The sequence below is a fragment of the Molothrus ater genome, chromosome 27, assembly GCF_012460135.2.
Source record: "Molothrus ater isolate BHLD 08-10-18 breed brown headed cowbird chromosome 27, BPBGC_Mater_1.1, whole genome shotgun sequence".
Taxonomy (NCBI): Eukaryota; Metazoa; Chordata; class Aves; order Passeriformes; family Icteridae; genus Molothrus; species Molothrus ater.
In genome coordinates, this window is record NC_050504.2 from 1823080 (window position 1) to 1844431 (window position 21352).

Genomic DNA, 21352 nt, shown 5'->3' on the forward strand with positions numbered 1-21352 from the left:
GCTGCCAGGAGGGCGTTCGGCCCTTGGGGGGTCTCCCGGCAGCGCTGTGAGGCTGTGGGGACCCCCTCGCCCCCAGCGGTGTGAGGGGTCCTGACGGTGCTGTGAGGGTGTGGAGAGCCCGGTGGTTTGGGGGGCTGGGGGGGGTCACCCCTCTCCCGGTGTTCCCCGGGGCTCTCGGGAGGCTGAGGTGGCCTCTTGGTGATGTGGCATGTGGGACAGGGCTGGGGTTCCTTTGGAGCCGGGGCAAGGGTGACCTGTTCCCTGTGGGGCAGGATTTTAGGGTCCCCCAGGTTCCGGGTGGCCCCTTGGCAGTGTGGGGTGTGGGGCAGGGCTGGGGGTTCCCTCAGGAGCAGGGTGACCCCTCTCCATGTGGCTGTGAGGCAGCATTTAGGGTTCCCTGCGGCTGCCTGAGGTTGCAGTGGCCTTGTGGGATGCAGAGCTGGATTTTGGGGTTTTCTGGGGTGCTCTGAGGCTGTGATGACCCCCTGGTGCTGTGGGATGAGTGTGTAGGGCTCCCTCGGGAGTTGGGGTGCAGGATTGTGGGGTCCCCTGAGTGTGCAGTGAAGCTCAAGGGTGTCTCAGTGCTGCTGTCAGGATTTAGGGTCCCCTAAATGCACTGTGAAGCTCTGGTGACCCTTTTTCCTGTGAGCAAGGACCTTTAGGGATGCTGTGACAGGGGCTGTGAGGACATGGTGCTCTGGGATGTGGGGCAGGATTTTAGGATCCCCCAGGGGTGCTGTGTGGGACCCAGGGGGTCCCTTGGCAATGTGGGGTGTGGGGCAGGACTGGGGGTTCCCTCAGGAGCAGGGTGACCGCTCTCCTTGTGGCTGTGAGGCAGCATTTAGGGTTCCCTGAGGGTGTTGTGAGGCTGCAGTGGCCTTGTGGAGTGCAGAGCTGGATTTTGGGGTTTCCTGGGGTGCTCTGAGGCTGTGATGACCCCCTGGTGCTGTGGGATGAGCCTAGGGCTCCCTCAGGAGTTGGGGTGCAGTGAAGTCCAGGGGTGTCTCGGTGCTGCTGTCAGGATTTAGGGTCCCCTAAATGTGCTGTGAGGCTCTGGTGACCCCTCTCCCTGTGAGCAAGGACCTTTAGGGATGCTGTGACAGGGGGTGTGAGGACATGGTGCTCTGGGATGTGGGGCAGAATTTTGGGATTACCTGAGGAGCCTCTGGGGTGCCCCTGTCTCCCTGGGGTGTGCAGCAAGGTTTTAGGGTCCCCTAAATGTGCTGTGAGGCTCTGGTGACCCCTTGGTGCTGTGGGATCTGGGGAGATCTCACATTATAAAACACCAGGTGCTGTTTTATAACGTGGGTCCTCCTTTTGTTGTGTGGAAACACCTTAAGGGTTGTGCAGTGGTTTTATTCTGTATTCATTTAAAAAATAAAATAATCCCTTTTTAGTGATAGATCACATCAGCAAGTGGCCAGAAAGGCTTTAAAATGTGAAGGAACAGCTTTGACTGTGAAATCCCTTCTTGTGGTGCCTGCGCATCCCCTTTTTTCAGGTGTCCAGGTGCTGCAGGATGTGTTTGGATTGCTCTGCTCTTTGCCAGGAGCTCAGTCATGCTTTGCTGGGTGTCAGCCTGGGAAAGTCACATTTTTCATTCTTGGCCAAGTCATTCAGGGGTTGAAATGCTGGGGAATTGGTTTTCCAAGTGCTTTTTGCACTGTGCTGGGCTGGTGGATGGAGGGCAGCTGGTGCAGTGCTGTGGTGCAGAGCAGGGTGAGGAATCTGCTGTGCAGCACAGGTGCTCCACTGCCACCCCTGAAATGTGCTGAGTAATTGAGAAAAACCCCACATTTTGTGGTCTGCCTCTCATTAACAGCTTTTCCTCTGCTCCACATTCCTGGTCTCACCTTCCTCCTTGCACCTTCTTTTCTCATCTCACCCTTTGCACTTACCCAGGGAAACCTGGGAGCCTTGCCTGGTGTTTTTTCAGCATTCTGTTGTCCAGAACAGGAGCTCAGTGCTCTGGTCAGTGCTGAGATCATTTTACCCACACTGGATGTGGTTCTGAGACTCCCTGGGCCCTCCCAGCTGTGTCCTCAGGGAACACCCTGGTGCATGCTTAGTGCTGGAATTGGGACTGAGGATGTGGGGAGGAAGGAGAAAAATCAACCTCAACTTTATTCTTCTGCTTGGAGCTTTTCTGCTACTAAGAAATGGGAGAAAAATTTGACCAGCTTGGGAGCCTGGTGAAGGAAAGGGGGATTGATGTGAATTTAAAGGAAAGATTGATGTTTAGCTGCCTCCTAATCTGGCACTTGGATGAGTGATGCTCTCCTTGGGTTATCAGGGAGCTCCTCAGTATTCAGTGTTTTCATGATTTGCCTACAGATGCAGTTCTTGCAGAATCACCAGGTTGGTTAATGCTGCAGAGAGAATCCTTAAGCTGAGTGTTCCATCTCACTCTCCAAGCTGGGTCTGATCCTTCAAATGCTTTCCCAGGGAGCTGCAGTGCTGGGGAGGCTGGGAGCAGGGGGAGCAGGCAGCAGCACCCTGGGCTGTGACCCAGAGCTGTGGCTGGGTAAACACAGAACACTTGGTGGGAGGATGGGGGTGTGTGAGAGCTCCAGGCACAGCAGGTGAGCTGATGCTGGAACACGGGTGCTGTTCTGTTGCCAGCGTTTTTAACAGGTGCTTCAACCTGCAAGGTGGGAAGAGGAGCTTCAGTGACTCCTCCTGCCCTGCAAATCTGTTCTGCAATGCCACTTAGAGCTGAATCTCTTGTGCTGGACTGGTGTGATTTGATTTGTGCAGTATATTCTCACAGGGAGAAGTGAATGGCTGTCCTGATGTACCAGAGAGACAAAATATTGAAACATTTTGAATAATTCAGGTGAATGATAAGCCAAATCTGATTAATTGTGTGCTGCTGTTTCAGGTGTGCTCCCCTAATTGCACTGGGGCTCTCCATGGCAAGGAAGAGATGGTGATTAGAGTGATTGAAGTTTACAGGAAAAACAGTTTATGGTGATTAGAAATAATGGCTGTTTCTGTAATAATTTATTCTGTATCTCTGCATGGGGATCATTAGGCACACAGAGAGAGCACTGAGGCTTCTGCAGGAGAGGGAATGGTGGGATCTGCTCTCTGTAGCTGGTTATGGACTCCTGGACCAAGTAAACCCCTGGAAGTTCTCTGGGGCTGTCTGTACCTAATTGATTTGAACTAGGTCAGGGATTAGTTCCCAAAGGGATCTGGAAAGGCCAGGTGGTTTCTGTGCCTTGTCCCAGTGAGTGGATCCAGCACAGGCTGCATTTCTGCCCTGTCTGCACAGCCTGGAGAGCTCCATGGGCCTGGGGTGGGGCAGTGCTGCTCCTCACACCCCCTGGGTGTGCAGGGTGCTCTTGTGCATCCCTCAGCAGACACTGGTGTGCTTTCCCTAAGGAATCTGAGATCTGGAATAGCTGCACTTGTGTAACAGTTCATGGTTAGAAACAATGGTGTTTTAGGGGGTGTCCCTGGTGTAAAACTCCCATTTTTGTTCCTCTGATGTTTGGGGCTGCTTTCCCACCCAGTGCCACTCCTGCCATGGCAGGGACACCTTCCACTGTGCCAGGCTGGGCCAACCTGGCCTTGGACACTGCCAGGGGTCCAGAGGCAGCCACAGCTGCTCTGGGCACCCTGCCCACCCTCACAGGGAACAACAATTCCTAACATTTAATGTATTTTATATATATATCTACACTATACTTATATAATATATTTATTACAATGTATAATAATCTACCATATTTATATAATTTATATAATTTAATTATATCAATTATTTATATATTTTAATTATTATATAATTTATATAATTAATGCAATTAATTATATAATAATTTATGATATGATTATAATATTATATATTCATAAATAAATATTTATTTATACTTAGATAATATATCTAAACTATATATTATGTATTATATATAAAATATATATATTATGTATATAATATATATTATGTATATAATATATATTATGTATATAATATATATTATATAGCATGTTTAATATATAATGTATAATATATAATATATAATATTATATTAATATATTATAATATATATAATATATTATATTATATTAATATATTATATTATATATAATATATGTTATATTATATTAATATATTATAATATGATATATATTATAATAGATAATATATAATAGGTAATATATTATATATATATAATATATAATGCTGAAACAGACTAGACAATTAATAACATTTGGCTTATTATTTGCTTGTATTGTTTAAAAATACTTAAAATGCAGACAGTGTGGTTTTAGGTGGGCTGGTTTGGGGTAGGGACTTTGGAATAATGGGGGCTGGGCTTTGTGTTGATGGGTTCAAGCTGGAAGGTGATTTCTGATAACATATGGAAGCAGCCTTCAGAGATGCAGGGGTTGTCAGGCAACTAAAGGAAGGTTTATGAATCAACTTAGCTCCTTCTTGCAGCCTGCTTCTGTTCCTGCTATCGTCACTTGGTTTTTTTTTAGTCTTTCCTAGCATGTAATATGAAGAAATGGGTTTTTAGCAATGTTTCAGGGAAATGGGAGAAAACTCTATGTGAATCTTTGTTTCTGTAATCACTTCTGCATCCTCGTAAGTGTCTTGTGAAATCACCACAAATCAGCTTGTGGCCTGCTTTCAGGACTTCTGCCTTGCTGAATTGTTTAAAATAAAACCACATAATTTGTTAAAAACTCTAAAATGATTTAGAATACAATTCTGAAGACCATGTGAATGTTTGTGGGCATATCTGGCCCTGTCATCTTTGATTCATTTGTTGTTGGCTCAGGGTTGCAGAAGCAGTGTGTCCTAAGCTTGTGCTTAAAAAGTCACTGCCAGAGGGAGATGGCAGTGCTGCCTCTCCATCTCCAGTTTTTGGGGTGCTGCTGTGTCCCACCTATTATGTGGACCTGCCAGAATAATTAAACTTAGCTAATAATTTTTGTAGTAGGAAAAAGTCTTTTTAAAAAAGTCAGAGAAGCTTTTTGAGGATCATTTCAAGTGTGGACTTTGTAAGTATTGCTTTTAATTTTATTTTCTGCCAGAGCACAGCAAGGTCTTCTGTTTTCCTCTCCTGTTCTGGGTCCTGTGCCTCAGACCACAGAGGTCATTCAGGCTCAGGATAAATCCTGACTGAATTTGGAAGAAATTCTGCCATCAAAGCAGATCTGCTTGAGTCCACAGAAAAGCACTTGCTAGATAGTAGTGGCACTGAATTACCCACCAGGCAGGACAAAGTTTCAGTACAATGAAATTACCATTTATTCATTTTTTTAACAACTAAAATGTTGGTCCTTGTGTCATGGAGTGATCTTTTTTTCTTTACATGAAAACAACTGAAATGTTGGTCCCCATGTCATGGAGTGATCTTTTTCTTTACATGAAAACAACTGAAATGTCAGTCCCCATGTCATGGAGTGATCTTTCTTTTTTTGATCCAGGTTGGTGGAAGTGTTCAGGTGCTCTCACAAGTGCAGGAGGGGCTGAGGGCTGGTGCAGTGACAGCCCTGGGCAGTGGGACAGGGATCCTGGGAGCTGCAGTGCAGGGCTGAGGTTCAGCCTGGGGGCTCTGCACGATGTGTTCAGGATGCTGTCTCACATCAGGGAGGTTTTCTCTGGCAGAGACCAGAGTTTTGTGATGAAACTCCCGTGTTGACCATCTCCAGGAGGTTTTCAGACCCCCAGGAATTGGAGAGCTGTGTTGGAGAAGGTTCTGTGAACAGAAAAAACCAAACAAGAAGCCCAGTTGCTAAAATTGATGGAAGAGCTTCTGTTGCAGTGCCCTGGAGCTGTGTCTGAGCCAGCTGATTGTGCTGCTCTGCTCAGAAACCAAGGCTGGGTGTGCAGCTCCTCAGGCCCTGCTGCTCTGCTCCTCCTTGTGCAGGCACATCCTGCCCTCAGGGAGGCCAAAGGCTTGAAGGATGAAAAGACAGAACACCTTTCTCTGCTCTCCTGGGCTGCAAGAAAGCAATGACCTTCTGTCAGAAAATCTGGAGTAATTGGTGCCCTGGAGTTGTGTCATGTGCTTTTTTCTGGAAAAAATAGAGCAAGACTTGCAAGCTGCTGCATCTGAAGCTGCTGATGGCTGGGTGGTGTTTGGGACCTCAGTCCTGGGGAGTTCAGTGCCAGGGACAGCAGCATCCTGGGCTTCACAGGGCAAATTTCAAGGCGGATATTTTTAATATTAACAGATTCTCACATTTTCACTGTTGTCATTGGGTAACTGTGACCGTGTTCACAGGGGTCTGAGGATGAGGGAAGAGATGAGGATCTGACTCCATGTTTCAGAAGGCTGATTTATTATTTTATGATATAGATTACATTAAAACTATACTAAAAGAATAGAAGAAAGGATTTCATCAGAAGGCTGGCTAAGAATAGAATAGCAAAGAATGATAACAAAGGTTTGTGGCTCGGGCTCTGTGTCCAAGCCAGCTGGGCTGTGATTGGCCATTAATTACAAACATTCAACATGGGTTAATCAAAGATCTACTTGTTACATTCCACAGCAGCAGATAATCAATGTTTGCATTTTGTTCCTGAGGCCTCTCAGCTTCTCAGGAGGAAAAATCCTAAAGAAAGGATTTTCCATAAAAGTTGTCTGTGACAGGTAACTTGTCTAAATATAAATGGGATGAAATTTGCACCCATGAGGTGTCCTCACTGCTCATGTGGCAAAACCCTGTGACCTGCATCCCAGCACCTCAGCTTACTCTGGTGGGGTGCAGGTTCATTCCCTTGGCATTTTTTAAAGATGTTTAGATGCAACACAACAAGCAACAATTCCCTGTAATTAAATTGTTGATCGTCCTGGCTTGAGGAAGGAATGTGAAGCAACAACCACTCAAAAAATGGATGTGTTAATTAAAATGCACATATCCTGGGTCACTATTGCTTAATAGGAAGGTGGAGCTGCTGTTCCTGCTGAGCTGGCAGAGAGCAGCTCCCTGTGCTGTGGCACAGCAGCTGAGGTGCAGGTGCATTTCCTAAAATCACTGATCATACTGTGGAAAATGATCTGGAGAAGGGCATCTCTGGGCAGAGCAACCTGTGTAATTCTGTAGATGATCTGCTTGGAGAAGCTCTCCTGTAGCACTCTTATTTCTTCTGCTCTTTTGGATCAGGCAAGCTCTTGGAACTCTGTTCTTGGGACTGTAAATTGTCTTTCTTGTGATGTTGGCAAATACTGGCAACAGCAGAGCTGGGTTCTCAAAGCTGTGAGCACCTGGTAACTGCAGGTAAACAACACTGGAGTGACAGAGCTGCCCTGCAGACCTGAGTTCATTTCAACTCTGCAAACAAAGGGAAGCAGCAGTAAAATCCAGGATCCTTTAATTGTGGGAGAGGCCCTTCTGCCCTGATCAAGTGGCTCTGGAGTGCCAGGACAGGCAGGAATTTCCCCATTGAGACCCAGAGAGTGCAGGGCTGCTCGCAGAGACAGGAACTGGGCAATGTGCTGAGTGTGTGACAGAGTGTGTGACAGAGTGTGTGACAGAGTGTGTGACAGAGTGTGTGACAGAGTGTGTGACAGAGAGGGCCCAGGGCGCAGGGTCTGGCTGTGCCTTGAGAGGTCCCTGCAGCAGAGGCCGGGCTGTGTTCAAGGAATGAAGTAGGGTTTATTAGAAGTAGGGATTATTATATCAAAGGATACCTTGGGCAGTGCAAGAGCCACCCCAGATGGACTCAGAGTTAGGAGTTTTCATACTTTTATAAGTTTTGGTCCATTTCCATATTGGGGTTAATTGTCCAGTTACAGCTTCAGGTTATTCAGACCCATTCTCCCAGTTTGCTCTCCTCAATTCGCTGTTGTTTGGACTTTTTGGGCCTTCTTGGGCTAGAAAAAGATTGTTTTGTCCAAGTGAACTGTGAACTTGCTAACACTTTATATGAAGTTCAGAGTTATATACTAATGCAGAATTTGGAAAATATGAAAGCTGAAACTTTCCTGTGTCTTCTGCTGTCTGTGCTGGGGGAGAGCTCTGAGCAGGCAGGGATGTTCCCACTGCCAGGGGCAGGCAATGCAGGGGGAACATCCCTGGGGATCCCTTTTCTGAGACCCCTGAGGAAGGGAGGAATGAATGATGAGTCTGACTCCATGTTCTCAGAAGGCTCATTTATTATTTTATGTTACTATATTATATTAAAGAATGCTATACTAAAACTATACTGAAGAACAGAGAAAGGATACAGACAGAAGGCTAAAAGATAATAATGAAAAACTCGTGATTCTCTCCTAGAGTCTGACTCAGCTTGGCCCCTGATTGGCCAATGAGTAAAAACAATTCACATGAAACCAATGAAACAATCACCTGTTGGATAAACAATCTCCAAAGCAGCAAAACCCAGGAGAAAAAATGAGATAATATTGTTTTCCTTTTCTCTGAGGCTTCTCAGCTCCCTAGCAGAGAAATCCTGGGCAAGGGGATTTTTCAGAAGATGTGACAGTGACCCCCTGTTTCATTTCCAGCCCTGGCTGATGCAGGAGGTGCTGAGGGGAGCTCTTCCCTCTCTCCTCCTCGGGGCTGTTTGGGTTTCTGTGCTGCAGCACGATCACAGGCGGTGATTCACAGCGTGGGAGTGGCTCCGGGGGTGTGGGAAGGAGGGATCCACCTCACCCAGGCTTCTCTGGATGCTGGGCTGAGGCTGCCTTGGTGGCAGCTCGCTCAGTGTTCCCTGCCTTTGTCAAAAATGGGAATATTACTTCTGAGATTTGAGCTTCCCAATGCAGTCCTCTTTATTAGGAGAAGAAAATTGGTATTTCTGAGTTTGTTGTTGAGAGAGAATGCAGCTCCTTCCTGAGGAGAATAAAAGCTTCCAGCAAACAAATAGAGGTCATGGGGAGCAGGTGGAATGGCCAGGCCTGAGCAGGGCTGTGTGTTCCAGGGACAGCAGCTTATCCTGGCACAGCCAGGACGTCTGGAAGGGCCTGTCTGGCCAGGCCTGCTGCTCCAGAAGGTTCCTTGTAGGTTGATTTCCTCTTGTGGCTGCAGAAAAATGGAAGCTTTGTTCAGTGGTTTTTTGACATGTCCAGAAAAACTCTCTTCAAGCCACTAAACTTCCTTAGTTAATTTTTAAAATGATTTAGAACCACAGTGTGATGGTGATTGCAGGGGTCTGAGGATGAGGGAAGAGATGAGGATCTGACTCCATGGTTCAGAAGGCTGATTTATTATTTTATGATATAGATTACATTAAAACTATACTAAAAGAATAGAAGAAAGGATTTCATCAGAAGGCTGGCTAAGAATAGAAAAAGAAGGAATGATAACAAAAGCTTGTGTCTTGGACAGAGAGTCCGAGCCAGCTGGGCTGTGATTGGCCATTAATTAGAAACAACCACATGAGCCCAATCCCAGCTGCACCTGGTGCATTCCACAGCAGCAGATAACCATTGGGTACATTTTGTTCCTGAGGCCTCTCAGCTTCTCAGGAGGAAAACTCCTAAGGAAGGGATTTTTGATAAAATGTGTGTGTGACACCACAGCGTTTAGGACAGCTTGTGTCCCAGATGGTGACAGCACATTGTCATTCCTGTTATGAATATTACAGAATTGTTCTTTAGAGGAGTCTGGGTTTTTTCCTCAGTTTCTCCCTGTCACAGAGCTTCCCCTGCAGGTCAGGCCCCCACTCTTACCTGGCAGCTCAGAGCTCTGCTGCTGTTGCTGCTGCTGTTTTATGGCCATTTCGTGTGTCCTGCAGTGCTGAGCTGTTGCTCAGCTCTGTGCTGTGTTGTGTCCTTGGGTTCCCTGTGCTGAGCCAGCTCTGCAGCTCCTCCTCCTCCTGCTGGACCTGCTGCTGTCCCCTGTGTCCCCAGGGGTAATGTCCACCTCTGGTGTCTGGAGATGCAGGCAGAGCTTTGTGTTTCCTGTCAGGAGCATACTCCTGGAGAATGTGGAGGAGCTGTGATTCATCTTGTCAGTTCCCTGTTTGTCTTCAGAGCTCCTTTGACATCCTAATTCTTCCTGTCAGCATTCAAACTTCATTCTATTGGCAGACCCGTGGTGCTGAGTTTGGTTTGGAGTCAGCCGTGGTTCCACCCACAGGAACCTCTGCTGGGGCTCTGGGGAGTGTGGCCTGCATTGCCCACCAGGAATTGCACCTCTGCAGGTGCATTGCACCTCTCTGCCCTCTTTGGGTGATGAGGCTCTGGCCTCAGAGAGATTTTGGTGCCCAACAGCTGTTACAGGAAAGCTTGGGTGCTTTTTGGAGTAGGGATCCCCATCTCAATGCAGCTCTGCTGGGGAACTGGAAATGTCTGGTACCCAGAGTTGTCACGTTTCCTAACACTGCTCTGCCAGCACCTGAGTGCCAGAAATTCAGGAATTCCATCTCTGTGCACCTGCATGTACATGGGATGTGTATCTGTGTCTGTTTTACACAAAGATTTTTGAACACACAGTTCTTGAACAATATTTGTCTTGTACAAACCATGTGAGAACAGGGCACAGAACCAAACCTGCCTCAGCTTTAGAGGCTGTTTCATAATCTCTTGCTCAGCATTAGGAAATGAAATGAGTTCAGTTGTCTTGGATGAGGAGCATCTTTGCCTTAGCACTTAATGTTTCACTCTTCTCAGTACCAGATGTCAGCAGTGCTCTTCAGTCATTGCCACCACTTTATCTCTGTGGGGAGAAACAAGTTTTTCCTTGGCTTCCTCTGCCATCAGCCTCCATGATTCACAAGAGGTGAATTGACAGAACATGAGAGATGTGGTTTATGTATATGTGAAAATATCCCAATAGCAGCACCACTTTCTGGGCTTTAGCAGGGGTTTGGACTGGATGATCCCCAGAGGGCCCTTCCAACCCCAACTGTTCTGTGATTTTGTGAACATGTGAGTTTTGTATTTTCTGTGGAGGAAAATGAGTCCTTGCAGCTTTGGAAAAAAAAAATCTCTGAAAGATCAGATGTTGTGGTGATTGTTTCTATTATGTAGCTGTTTGTTCTTCAGGGCAATTTTTCTTTGTAAAAATAAAATATGCCAGTGTCATTAAGCCTCCTGGGTTTTGAGGCAACATTCCTGCTTTCTCACAAACCCAGAGGTGAGGTTCTGCATGTTTGTCTCTCAGAGTGAGATTTATCAGTGCATCATGTGGTCTTGTTTTCCTCCTGGCAATCAGAAGGGATGCTGGAACAGGCCTGGGTCTAATAGCAGGTGCTGCTGGATGCTGGGAATGCTTTGGCAGGTGCAGTCACCTCCTCAGGACTGTGCTGTCCTTGGGTCCCCTCTTGGCATAAACCAGAACAATACCTGGAGAAGAGGAGGCTCAGGGGTGCCCTCATTGCTCTCCACACCTTCCTGAAGGGAACCTGCAGCCAGCTGGGGTTGGTCTCTGACAGAACCAGAGCACACAGCCTCCAGCTGCAGCAGGGAAGGTACAGGTTGGATATTAGGAAGAAATTTTTCACTGAAAGAATAATAAAGTACTGGAATGCTCTTCCTAGGGAGGTGATAGAATCAGCATCTCTGGATGTGTTTAAAAAAAGGCTGGACATGGCACTGGGTGCTAAAGTCTGGGTGAGGTGTGAGGGCATGGGTTGGACTTGATGATCTTAGAGGTCTCTTCCAACCTCATTATTCTGTTATTCTGTGTTTCTGTGGTTCTGGGATTCTGGCATTCTGTGATTTTGGGATTCTGTGGTTCTGGGATTCTGTGATTCAGTGGTTCTGGGATTCTGTGATTCAGTGGTTCTGGGATTCTGTGATTCAGTGGTTCTGGGATTCTGTGATTCAGTGGTTCTGGGATTCTGTAATTTTGTGATTCTGGGATTCTGTGTTTCTGTGATTCAGTGGTTCTGGGATTCTGGGATTCTGTAATTTTGTGATTCTGTGATTCAGTGATTCTGTGATTCAGTGGTTCTGGGATTCTGGGATTCTGTAGTTCTGTGATTCTGTGATTCTGTAATTCTGGGATTCTGTGATTCAATGGTTCTGGGATTCTGTGTTTCTGTGACTCTGTGATTCAGTGGTTCTGGGATTCTGTGATTCTGTAATTCTGTGATTTTGTGTTTCTGTGACTCCATGATTCTGTAATTCTGTGACTCTGTGACTCTGGGATTCTGGGATTCTGTAATTCTGTAATTCTGTGATTCTGTGTTTCTGTGACTCTGTAATTCTGTGATTCTGGGATTCTGTAATTCTGTGATTCTGTGTTTCTGTAGTTCTGTGATTCTGGGATTCTGTAATTCTGTGATTCTGTGTTTCTGTAACTCTGTGATTCTGTGATTCTGGGATTCTGTTCCCAGTGCAGACAGGAGCAGCAGCTTGGCTGGGTGCAGTTTGTCACTGAGGATTAAAAATGCACTCGAGGACTCGTGCTGTAAAAAGATTTAATCCAGGAGCTCCGTGTCCACTTTTCTCCAGAAATATCCCCTGTAATGCCTTTTATCAGGGCATGTCCTTCACAAAACTGTGCCCTGCAGATGGGAGCAGAAGTGATAAAATGGTGAATGTTGGCTGTGAAGAGCCCCAAGCCAAGAGGCCTCAGCACACAGGCTGTGTATCTCATAAATCCACTGATGTCATATATTTTATTACAAGAACATTTGAGTCTTTTATTACACTCAGCATTCAGATAGATAAATCTACTTCAGGCCTGAAAATGGAATCTTTTCTGGCTGTCACATATGTCAAAGGCAATTGAGCATTATTTAGTAAAAGTAATGAGTTGGTCCTTTTCTAAATAGCAAGTACTTGAGACAAATCACATTGTGGGATGAGAGTTGATCTGAACTTTAGAGCAGGCTGGGGGGAATTTCTCTGATTCTTGTCCCAGGGGAGCTGGGGGAGGAAGGCAGAGCAGGGCAGTAACTCCTGGAAATGATTTAGATGTGTGTGTTGGGATCAGTGCATTTCCTGTGCTGGCTGCTGGGATTTAAGGGAGGTTTAAGAGAAAATCCCCTGAATTATTTTAGCAATAGGTTGAGGCTGTCAGATGGTTTCTGTTGCACTGCCTGCAAATTTGTATCTGCCAGAGGTACAAAGGACACCTTGGGGAGCAAGTTCAGCTTTTCCCCAAATGAAATGTCTTCAGTCCATAGCTAATGACAGAAACACCCTGCCTTTTCCATCCTGTTCTCCCCTTCTGGAGGCGTTTTGATCACCATTTTCACCGTTCAGCCCTTGTTTTGTGATACAATTCTGCAGGAGCAGGGAGGGTGAGGGTGTAGGATGGGCTGAGGTCCCTCTGTGTGCCCCCCCCCATGTTCCATCCTGCCCCGTGATGGGGATGGGCAGCTTGGGCAGGCAAAATTAAAATTGGCAAATTAAAAACTTATTTCAGTTTTTAATTGCTGATAGCTGATTAACAGTGGAAAGGACAAAAATGAGCAGATACTCCTGAAAAAGGATTGGTCCTCTGACATTAGAGAATAAAAAGAAGGGGAGGACTCCCCCACAAAATTTGTTGCAGTAATTTATTCCTAGTGATAGGCTGGATTTAACTATTTTACCTAATTTTCTCCAATGTGTTACAGATCTGGGATGTTTCCTGTAGAGTGGAAAATATTCACATGTGATATTTCTTTTGAGAAGTGATGCACAAGGATTGTGGGGTTGGATAGCAGCTGGCTGAGGTCAAACCTTCCTGTGGACTCTCACTGCACAGGGTGAAGGGGTTTATGCAGAATGAACATGCTGAAATTCCAGTTTTCTGAGTTATGCTCAGGGAAGAGGGAAGGTCCCATCTTTATCCCTCCCTTCCTCCCCACATGGGCTCTGTGACCCAGCCCAGCCCTGAGGCACAGGGTTGTAGGGAGCTGCTCTGACTCCAGGCTGCTTTTCCTTAGCAGCTTCCAGAAAATCCCAGTGCCCTGTGCAAGAAACACCTTGCAGGGAATGCTGATTTCTCCTGCCTTGTGCCAGCACTGCAGTGCAGGGTTCACCTGCAAGTTAACAGGGTTTGCCTTGCAGGCTTTCTCCCAGCTAATTTGAAAGTATTTGTGTAGCTAGGGTTTAAAATACCAAGTACATAATAGTCCAAAATGCAGAGCTTTGGGATACAAAAACTGAAATTCCAGTTTTCTGAGTAAGGCTCAGGGAAGAGGAAAAGTCCCATCTTTATCCCTCCCTTCCTCCCCACATGGGCTCTGTGATCCAGCCCAGCCCTGAGGCACAGGGTTGTAGGGAGCTGCTCTGGCTCCAGGCTGCTTTTCCTTAGCAGCTTCCAGAGAACCCCTGTGCAAGAAACACCTTGCAGGGAATGCTGATTTCTCCTGCCTTGTGCCAGCACTGGGGAAGCTTCAGTGGCAGGGTTCACCTGCAAGTTAACAGGGTTTGCCTTGCAGGCTTTCTCCCAGCTAATTTGAAAGTATTTGTGTAGCTAGGGTAGAAAATACCAAGTACATAATAGTCCAAAATGCAGAGCTTTGGGATACAAAAACTGAAATTCCAGTTTTCTGAGTTATGCTCAGGAAGAGGAAAAGTCCCATCTTTATCCCTCCCTTCCTCCCCACATGGGCTCTGTGACCCAGCCCAGCCCTGAGGCACAGGGTTGTAGGGAGCTGCTCTGGCTCCAGGCTGCTTTTCCTTAGCAGCTTCCAGAAAATCCCAGTGCCCTGTGCAAGAAACACCTTCCAGGGAATGCTGATTTCTCCTGCCTTGTCCCAGCACTGCAGTGCAGGGTTCACCTGCAAGTTAACAGGGTTTGCCTTGCAGGCTTTCTCCCAGCTAATTTGAAAGTATTTGTGTAGCTAGGGTTTAAAATACCAAGTACATAATAGTCCCAAATGCAGAACTTTGGGATACAAAAACTGAAATTCCAGTTTTCTGAGTTATGCTCAGGGAAGAGGGAAGGTCCCATCTTTATCCCTCCCTTCCTCCCCACATGGGCTCTGTGGCCCAGCCCTGAGGCACAGGGTTGTAGGGAGCTGCTCTGGCTCCAGGCTGCTTTTCCTTAGCAGCTTCCAGAGAACCCCTGTGCAAGAAACACCTTGCAGGGAATGCTGATTTCTCCTGCCTTGTCCCAGCACTGCAGTGCCAGGGTTCACCTGCAAGTTAACAGTGCTTGCCTTGCAGGCTTTCTCCCAGGTAATTTTAAAGTATTTGTGTAGCTAGGGTTTAAAATACCAAGTACATAATAGTCCCAAAATGCAGAGCTTTGGGATACAAAAACTGAAATTCCAGTTTTCTGAGTTATGCTCAGGAAGAGGAAAAGTCCCATCTTTATCCCTCCCTTCCTCCCCACATGGGCTCTGTGACCCAGCCCAGCCCTGAGGCACAGGGTTGTAGGGAGCTGCTCTGGCTCCAGGCTGCTTTTCCTTAGCAGCTTCCAGAAAATCCCAGTGCCCTGTGCAAGAAACACCTTGCAGGGAATGCTGATTTCTCCTGCCTTGTCCCAGACCTGCAGTGCAGGGTTCACCTGCAAGTTAACAGGGTTTGCCTTGCAGGCTTTCTCCCAGCTAATTTGAAAGTATTTGTGTAGCTAGGGTAGAAAATACCAAGTACATAATAGTCCCAAATGCAGAGCTTTGGGATACAAACACCTGTGACATGTGGAAATGTTTGGAGCAACCTGGGAGAGGAGCTTGTTGATACCAGTGGGCTCTGAGAGTGTGCCAGGACTCAGGAGATCTGTTTTGTGTTTTTGCAGAAGTCTTGAGGCTTGGTAAAGGAAAAATAGAATTTGATTTGCTATTTTCTCCCATTTTCTCCAGTCGATTTTATTGATATTTACTCCTCTCTTGCAGCCTATGCAAGCAGCGAGATGTCCCACTGATGAGCTGTCCTTAACCAACTGTGCTGTGGTGAATGAGAAGGACTTCCAGTCTGGGCAGTAAGTGTGCACTGCTGCTCTTTCAGCTTTTAACCAAAAAGGAATTGTTTTCACAATTTGTGTGGAGGGGGAATGACATTTCAGGTTTGGAAAGGTGAACACAGCAGTTTGATGAACAAAACTTGAGTGTCTTTAGAGACCAGAACTTTCAGTGTGGCTCTTTCTGGAAATGGCAGATACTGGAAAAGGGTGACTGTTTCTCTAAAGTATTTCCTTCTTGGGAACTGCATCTGCTTAACTAATAGAATAATTATTTTAATGAAGTACTTCTTGTGATAATTTTTGCTTGTTTTCATTTTGCTGTTGTTCCTGTTACATAGTGAGAATATTTGAGCTATTTCAAATATGTTTTTATCATTTTATTGTGTTACTTGGGGCATCCTCTTACTTTCACATCATATGGGAGTGCTGAGCAGAGCCAGGAGGGCTCTTGTTCTTGAGGTTTTCATGCACAAGAACAAAAAGGAGAAGCAGCCAGAGTGTGGGCACCACAAGCTGGATTCTTTAATTGCAGTTTTGGGGTGGCTGATGGAGCCAAACTCTGGGGTTTATTCTGGTAGGTGGAAAACACCTGCATTGTTCAGCTCTGCCCACACAGAAGGGTTTTGGATTCCAAGAAGCCAATTCACATACTCAGAGCTCTGACAGATTTTAGTAGGCAGGTTGTAGACAGCAGCCATTCATTTCAGCTAAAAGGGAATATCACGTGCAGCACAAGGGCTTGGGTTTGAAAAATGGGAAAAATGTTCAAGGAGATACTGAATGATATGATAAAGGAGATACTGAATGACATGATAAAGGAGATATTGAATGATATGATAAAGGAGATACTGAATGATATGATAAAGGAGATATTGAATGATATGATAAAGGAGATACTGAATGATATGATAAAGGAGATATTGAATGATACGATAAAGGAGATACTGGATGATATGATAAAGGAGATACTGAATGATATGATAAAGGAGATATTGAATGGTATGATAAAGGAGATACTGAATGATTTGTCCACCTTTATATAAAATACCTGCTAAGGGTGGAGAACTCAGCAGTGCTGAGCTGCAGGGCAGGGCTGTGTTCAGGACCTGCCTGTCTGTGCTGTCAGCCAGCTCTGCTGCCCTGGCACCTCTCATGGCTCTGGAGGGATGAACTGAGCTGTGATTTCATGAGCCCAGCTGCAGGACAAAATGCCAAAAACCAAACAAAAGCACCCCCTAAACCAGCAGAACTTTTTGAGTCAGAAGCAGGCAAAAGTGTCTGCTTGGGCAGAAAAGTCTCCTGGTCTTTTCAAAGTATGGTTTCCCCCAGGTTGATCTTTTTTTCAACTTAATTGAATTACAAAAATACCTGAACTGAGCATTGTACCTCATGCATTATAAAAACTTTAATTTCCTCCAGAATGGCTGTCCTGCAGGGCCCCAGCTGCCAGCCCTGCAGCCGGCTGTGCTCCTTTTGCTTCCAGAACCTTCTCTGCTGGCATTTGTGGCAGCATGCAGGGAGCAGTGCCCTGGGCTGTGCTGCCTCAGCAGGCTGGATGTGATTCAGGCTGTTCCTGTGCCCCTGGGAGCTGTTTATTTCCTGCAGTGGTGCTCACACACCAGCAGTGGGTTTGGTCAGGAGCAGGTGCTGCAGATGGCTGTGCAGTGTCAGAGGGAGCATGGGCAGCTCCTGGTGCTGGCACTGCTGGAGCTGGTGCTGCATTGCAGCTCCTGTGGCCATCCCTGGCTGCAGATCCTTGGCTGCAGATCCCTGGAGCCATACATGCTGCAGCTTCCTGAGGCCAGCCCTGCTGCAGATCCCTGGGTCCATCCCTGCTGCAGATCCCTGGATCCAGCCCTGCTGCAGCTCCCTGGGGCCATCCCTGGCTGTAGATCCCTGCTGCAGATCCCTGGAGCCATCCATGCTGCAGATCCCCTGGAACCAGCTCTGCTGCAGATCCCTGGCTGCAGATCCCTGGGTCCAGCCCTGCTGCAGATCCCTGGGTCCAGCCCTGCTGCAGATCCCTGGGGCAGCCCTGCTGCAGATCCCTGGGTCCAGCCCTGCTGCAGATCCCTGGCTGCAGATCCCTGGGTCCATCCCTGGCTGCAGATCTCCTGGAGCCATCCCTGCTGCAGATCCCTGGATCCAGCCCTGCTGCAGATGCCTGGGTCCATCCCTGCTGCCGATCCCTGGAGCCATCCATGCTGCAGATCCCTGGCTGCAGATCCCTGGATCCAGCCCTGCTGCAGATCCCTGGATCCAGCCCTGCTGCAGATCCCTGGGTCCAGCCCTGCTGCAGATCCCTGGATCCATCCCTGCTGCAGATCCCTGGAGCCATCCCTGGCTGCAGATCCCTGTATCCATCCCTGCTGCAGATCCCTGGGTCCAGCCCTGCTGCAGATCCCTGGCTGCAGATCTCCTGGAGCCAGCCCTGCTCTGCTGGCAGTGCCCCTGGCTCAGGTCCCTCACCATGTTGCCTTCCCAGGAGGGGTTTTGGTGGTACCTCCACAAGGGTTCTGCTCTGTTTGCAGCTGGGGGTGCAGAGCTGGAGTTTGCCCTTGGATCAAGGAGATGCTTTAACCCCAGGCTGCTGCTGATCATCTTCTCATGCTTCAGTTCCTGCACCCCTGAGCTGGGCTGGGATGAGTCAGGGATGAGTTCACACCAGGCCATGCACACACAGTGTGTGCTGTGTAATGGCTGGGGAGAGGCAGCATCTTCACCTCTGTGTCCTGCTTCTGCCTTGAGAGCAGTTTGGAGAGAAAAACAGTTCTTGGTGCAGTTTGGAGAGAGAAACCAGTTCTGAGCACAGCCAGGCTGAGGGGACAGCAATCAGGGCAGGGTTTTGTCCCTGTTAAGAACTTTTTGTTCCCTTTCACATGGGAAGCCCATCCTGAGGAGCCCTTGCTGAATGTTTGCTGTGGGTTTCCAAACATGCCCTGCATGGGATGAGATCCCTGCTGGCACCTCCTCATGGATACCTGAGACATCCCCTCCCTCACAGGAGCCCTGCTCGTGCTTTACACCAGAAAATCTGATGCACTCACAGGTTAATTCATGTCTGCTGCACTTTCTCTTGGTTTGCTCAGCCTGGCCAGCAAACTTCCCAGCAGTTTCCTGGGCCCAGTTTCCTGGAGCTCTTCCTAAGAGCTGGCAGCACATGGCTTGGATCTGACAGGATTTACACACAGAACAGAGCAGCAGTTCCTCCTGGGAGAGCTCTGGGAGCTGCCTGGCCCTGGTGATTTGTTGTTCCTTTTGTTTGTGTGTAACCAGAAGCTCTTAATGAGTTTGAGATTTCCCCTCTGTGTCTCCATGAGCTCTCTGAGCTCCTTCCTGCTGAACACCACTGGAGGAAAATGCATTTAGTTTTCCTGCTGTTGCCTTATTTTGAGCATTTGTGGTACTTAGGTTGCTTACAGCTTGTTGGAAGCTCCCAGTTTGTGCTGCCATGGCTCCCAGTTTGTGCTTCCATAGCTCCCAGTTTGTGCTGCCATAGCTCCCAGTTTGTGCTGCCATAGCTCCCAGTTTGTGCTGCCATAGCTCCCAGTTTGTGCTGCCATAGCTCCCAGTTTGTGCTGCCATGGCTCCCAGTTTGTGCTGCCATGGCTCCCAGTTTGTGCCGCCATGGCTCCCAGTTTAAACTGCCATAGCTCCCAGTTTGTGCTGCCATAGCTCCCAGTTTGTGCTGCCATGGCTCCCAGTTTGTGCTTCCATAGCTCCCAGTTTAAACTGCCATAGCTCCCAGTTTGTGCTGCCATAGCTCCCAGTTTGGGCTGCCATGGCTCCCAGTTTGTGCTGCCATAGCTCCCAGTTTGTGCTGCCATGGCTCCCAGTTTGTGCTGCCATAGCTCCCAGTTTGTGCTTCCATAGCTCCCAGTTTGTGCTGCCATGGCTCCCAGTTTGTGCTGCCATAGCTCCCAGTTTGTGCTGCCATGGCTCCCAGTTTAAACTGCCATAGCTCCCAGTTTGTGCTGCCATGGCTCCCGGTTTGGGCTGCCATAGCTCCCAGTTTGGGCTGCCATAGCTCCCAGTTTGGGCTGCCATAGCTCCCAGTTTGGGCTGCCATAGCTCCCAGTTTGTGCTGCCATAGCTCCCAGTTTGTGCTGCCATGGCTCCCAGTTTGAGTTAGATTTCCTCTTGTCTCCAAGGGCCATATGCTCCTTCCTGTGGTGTGGCTGGAGCTGTTGTGCACACAGGATGGAGGCAGTGCAGATCCTCACTTGGCTGGCGCTGGATTGGCTGGGCATGTGCAAATGCAAGCACAGGGAGCACATGTGCATGGAAACCAGGGGCTGCAGGGAGGGAGGAGGCCAGGAGTGAGCACCTTGGCTGCCAGCTCAGCTCATCCTGCCCTTCCTCCCATGAAACCCCATGGAGATGGTGCCTTGTGTAGCCCAAGGGTGCTCACAGTGCCAGCAGCTCTGGGAGGAAGATGAGGTGAGCCCTGATTCCAGCATCTCCCTGCTGCCAGAACACACCAATCCCAGCCTCCTTTGGTGTTGCTTCCCCATGCCAGCCAGCTGTCTGCCTATCACATGATAAGAGCTAGCAGGCATAGTCTGAGGAAGCTCTAAGCAGCTTTTGAGTATCTTTGTTGCTGACAGCTTCAATTCTGAGTGTGACAGACAGACACATGCCATGGCTGCTGCTGTGTCTGCTCCTGACTGCTCTGCTTCTATAACTGTTCTGTGATGGAATCACAGAATCATTGAGGAAAAGATCACTGAGTCCCACCTTGTCCTCAGCCCAGGGCACTGAGTGTTCCTTGGACACCTGCAAACCTCCCTGAGCAGTCCCTGCCATGATGTTCTTCCTGATGTTCAATCCAAGCCTCCCTTGGCACATCTTGAGGCCATTTCCTCTCATCCTGTCCCTGTTCCCTGGGAGCAGAGGCCAATCCCCCTCCCATCCTGGCTGTCCCCTCCTGTCAGGGAGTTGTGGACAGTGAGAAGGTCCAGGCTGAGCCCCCCCAGCTCCCTCAGCCACTGCTGGTGCTCCAGACCCTTCCCCATCTCCATTCCTTGGACCCTCAAGGGTGAGGAGCCAGAACTGAGTCCTCGAGGTGTGGCCTCACCAGTGTTGCAGTAAGGTAAAAAAATTACAAAAAAAGGCCTCATAAAATCCAGCCAGCTCTCCTAAAATCAGTGGTTGGCCCTGTCAAGGTAGCACTTTGCAAATTCCCATGTGAAAGGAGTGCTGGTGTGAGCAGTTCATTAGCATAACAATCTGTTCCTGGGTGAGAAACAGCTAGCACCTGTACAAACTGTTTATATGCTGTTAGATAGAAAAATTCAAACTATCTCTTATTAAACAACTTTTCCTGCACGTACACCCCAGGGATTTGAGTGACCAATCCATACAGAATGACAGCTTGTTACTAACCAAGAAAGTTATTAGCCAGGGAGCTCCTGACCAACTGGAGTCACCTATGAGGTGTGTCAAACTGGATAAAATCCAATTATGTGAGTATTTAAAAAAGAGGGAGCTTTTCCCCCATGAGGAAAATGGAGTCTGATTTATTCTGACACTCCAGTGCCTGGCACAGGGGACAGACCTGGCCACTCTGTTTCTGCTACAGCCCAGGTGCCCT

At 47.9% G+C, this 21352-nt stretch overlaps 1 protein-coding gene across 2 annotated transcripts in view; it reads left to right on the top strand.

The window, feature by feature from the left end:
* Positions 1-21352, top strand: part of NSF (N-ethylmaleimide sensitive factor, vesicle fusing ATPase) — an 81646-nt gene that overhangs the window by 183 nt on the left and 60111 nt on the right. For both annotated transcript variants that reach the window (XM_036398726.1, XM_036398725.1), the window contains exon 2: positions 15692-15777. In XM_036398726.1, the coding sequence (XP_036254619.1) occupies positions 15692-15777 (86 nt within the window). The remainder of the gene's footprint in view (positions 1-15691; positions 15778-21352) is intronic.